General features: G+C 49.2%; 1 protein-coding gene across 1 annotated transcript; it reads left to right on the forward strand.

Moving 5' to 3' along the window:
- Positions 1–1,313: 1,313 nt before the first annotated feature.
- LOC101769475 lies at positions 1,314–2,747 on the forward strand. Its single transcript, XM_004983904.3, has one exon. The coding sequence runs from the start codon at positions 1,753–1,755 to the stop codon at positions 2,428–2,430; it is 678 nt and encodes a 225-aa protein (XP_004983961.1). The 5' UTR covers positions 1,314–1,752; the 3' UTR covers positions 2,431–2,747.
- Positions 2,748–3,377: the final 630 nt, after the last annotated feature.

Genomic DNA, 3,377 nt, shown 5'->3' on the forward strand with positions numbered 1-3,377 from the left:
GTGAACTACTGTACTAGCTCTGAAAACTTGCAAATCAACTTCATTGATAGTTGTTTCTCCTCCCACCCACGGTCTGTCTGGTTCTTTCCATTGCAGCCATGGCCATCTCAGTCTCAGTACTCTACTAAAAAGTTCTAGGTCCAATGGACCAAGCTCTCCTAGTTTCTTTGGTTTGATAAATTTGATCTATCTCACCAAACAGTGGCCCCCCATTGGTCTCATATGTTCCCTTTTAGAGAAAACCTCTCCTGATTTTGTCAATCCTCTTGACTATCCACTTTTTTGGGGCAAAGACAATAAGGAAATAAGTTGAGATTGCAAATAGAACCGTGTTTACTAGTGTGAGCCGTCCTACCTTATTCAACAACCTCCCTTTCCATGCTGGTAACATGGCTGCTACTTTGTCAATAAGTGGCCGGACATCCACTCTTCTTAGTGCTCTTAGATGAAGTGGCAATCCAAGATATGTGCACGGGAAGTTTTTGACTAGGCACTGAAAGTTCTGCATTATCTCTTCCAAATTAATTCCATTGCATTGAATTGGATATGCTACACTTTTCAGTTTGTTGGTGATCAGACCAGATGCCAGCCCAAACTCATCAAGGATATCACTAATAACTTTCATCTCATCGTTATTAGATTTTAGGAATATTGCCACATCATCAGTGTACATGCTCAATCTAACCTTTACTGGTCTGTTATGGATTGGTGATAATAGTCCTTCTCTCTCTGCAATTTCCAGCATTTTGTTTAGAGGCTCCAGTGAAGGATAAATAGCATTGGACTCAGTAGGTCTCCTTGTCTTAGCTCTTTCCTATGCCTGAACTATGAACCTCTTGCTCCATTTAGCAACACTGAGGTGGTGGCAGAAGACAGCAATGTTGTCACCCATCCTCTCCACCTCGGGCCAAAACCCATTTTCTGCAGCACTTTCATCAAAAACTCCCACCTGACAAAAGCTTTTTGTATGTCTAGCTTTAGGAAGATTGTTGGTTTTTCTCTCTGTGTAGTGCCTTTACTAGATTTTGTGTGAATAGGAAGTTATCCTGAATGCTTCTTCTTTTGATAAAAGCACTCTGTGCTCTAGACAGCAACTGATTCAGATATAGAAGAAATCTCAATTGCAGTAGGAATCATGCGTGCGTGAGGGCTACGGCCTATGCGCTTTGCCTTCATCACCATCCGGAATGGGCTGCGCGCCTAATGGGCTTACTTCCATCTCCAGCCAGGTTGGTGGACATGCCATATTGCTCGTAGTGCCCAAATGACATGAGCCCATCCCGGCATACATTTTTTTTTTGCAGCAGCCAAGACCAGAAATTAGAGGTTGGAATTGACACTGGACTTGGACCCAAGACCAGAAATAAAGCAGCAGCCAGCAGAGGAGGCCCCTTGGAACAGGAAAGGGGTGGTCAGATTAACGCGGCATCGACTTGGTCAGTTGCCAGTTGGTCAGCCAACTGCTGCTGTGCGCATTTGGACATGGACCGACCAGTCGCCGTCAGACACTACTTGTGAACTCCTCCACTTGTTCTGGGTGATTTTTGCATCCATGGCCTGAGCTCTGAGACTCTGACCCGGAGAACACATCCAACCTTTCCCTTCCATAATCACCTCCCCTCTTAGCTTGACGCTCCTGTCCTCATCACCTCCGACTCCGATCACCCTCTCCTGTGCAATCATACTCGATTACTCATGTGATTACATCTGTCGCCGGCGAGGGGTAGTCGACGGGAAATCATCATTGCAGCAATGGCGGAGATGGTCGGGTCCATCGTCGTCGGCGAGGTGGTCAACCGGGCCTCCTCCTACCTCATCAGCCGGCACCGGGACCGTCTGAGCACGCGGGAGGGCGTCGAGCGGCTGGAGATGGCGCACATCAAGATGGAGGCCGCGCTGGAGGTGTCCGCCCGGTGGCCGCACGCCGCCGACGCGCCCCTGCTCCGGTGGCGCCGGCGGCTGCGGCGCGCCGCGGACGAGTGCGACGCCGCGCTGCACCGGTGGAAGCTGCGGGAGCTCCAGGAGGAGGAGGCCCGGGAGCGGCTGGCGCGGGCGCCGCTCCCGAGCCGCGTCGCGCACGCCGTCTTGTGCTTCGTCTCGGCGCTCCTCGTGCTCGCCCGCGGCGGAGGCGGAGGCGGCGAGGCATCCCGCGCCCGCGCAACCGTGCAGAGGTTCGAGAGGCTGGCCGACGGCGCCGCCGAGTTCCTCCGGTACGTGGAGCTCAACAGCGCGCCGCGGAACCGGAGGTTGTTCGGCCCCGCCGTCGGGAAGCTCGGCGAAGGCGTCGAGTACGGCGTGCTGCAGGGAGCTCGGCAATGCTTCCTGGGGGCTGGATCGGAGAGCCCGGCGGAGGTCTGGATGGAAAGCAACAAGCCTTGCCATGCTTACGGCAAGCGCAGGGCGTCCGGGAAAAAATTGCTGCTGGTATGAAAATTGGAGCACCAAATTCAGTCAAGTCATCAGAATCAGATCAGAAGAGGTTCAGCCTGGAGCCCTGGTCACAGTCACTCCATTTGACGCTCGGATGTGCACGAAAGGAGATAATTTTAGGGCCCAACTTGTAGAACAAAAGTGGATAGTTGAGCGAGTCTGTGGTCAAATTCGTCGGGTTGTGTGGCGTGCTGTCTACGACTTCTCGATAGGGAGGGAAGTCAAAAGTCCGGCGGTTCTCCCTTTTGGTGTAGCCAAATTCAAGCAGTTCAAACGAATTTTGAGAATGACATGCACATATTCCAAGTCCTCGATAATGTTCATCCTGCCTCTCTGATGGAATTGTTGTTCTTTGCAACGGTGTGTGTCGTTAAGTAAGCTACCGGTGACTCTGGTGGCCAGCGGCATCGCTGTGTCCTCGGTTTAATGGAATTCCCTATTCCGTTCAAAAAAAAAAAAGGAATATATACATTGAGACATCTTTATTGGTGAAGTGTAAGAGAAGAAGATGCCACAACAGTGTATGTTCCATTTTCAGAATACCGAAAAAGGATTTGTAAATTTATTAGAGACGGGGACAGGCATCATGTATCTCGTCATGAATTTTCATTGCTAAACTCAACTTAATTAATAAGTTACAAGGAAGGCAAAATCTTGAAAGGAAATTGAACCATTTCCAAAGGTGATTTGCATAAGAAACCCCATGTTAAAATGACACTTCTACAATCAACTTGGTCTTATGTTTTCTCATTTCATTTGTCATTCCGTTCCGTGTCCATACAAATAATTTTGGATGATGCATTGGACGCAAGAGGACTTCTTTATCCTCATCCATTGTCATTAGAACAAAAGGATTCTTAGAGCCGCATCCACTATGTTTTTTCTACCACTTCAGATCTATAATATAATATCATATATTCACTGTTGGAATAAACCACTTGGCTAAT

This window comes from Setaria italica, chromosome IX (genome assembly GCF_000263155.2).
Source record: "Setaria italica strain Yugu1 chromosome IX, Setaria_italica_v2.0, whole genome shotgun sequence".
NCBI lineage: Eukaryota > Viridiplantae > Streptophyta > Magnoliopsida > Poales > Poaceae > Setaria > Setaria italica.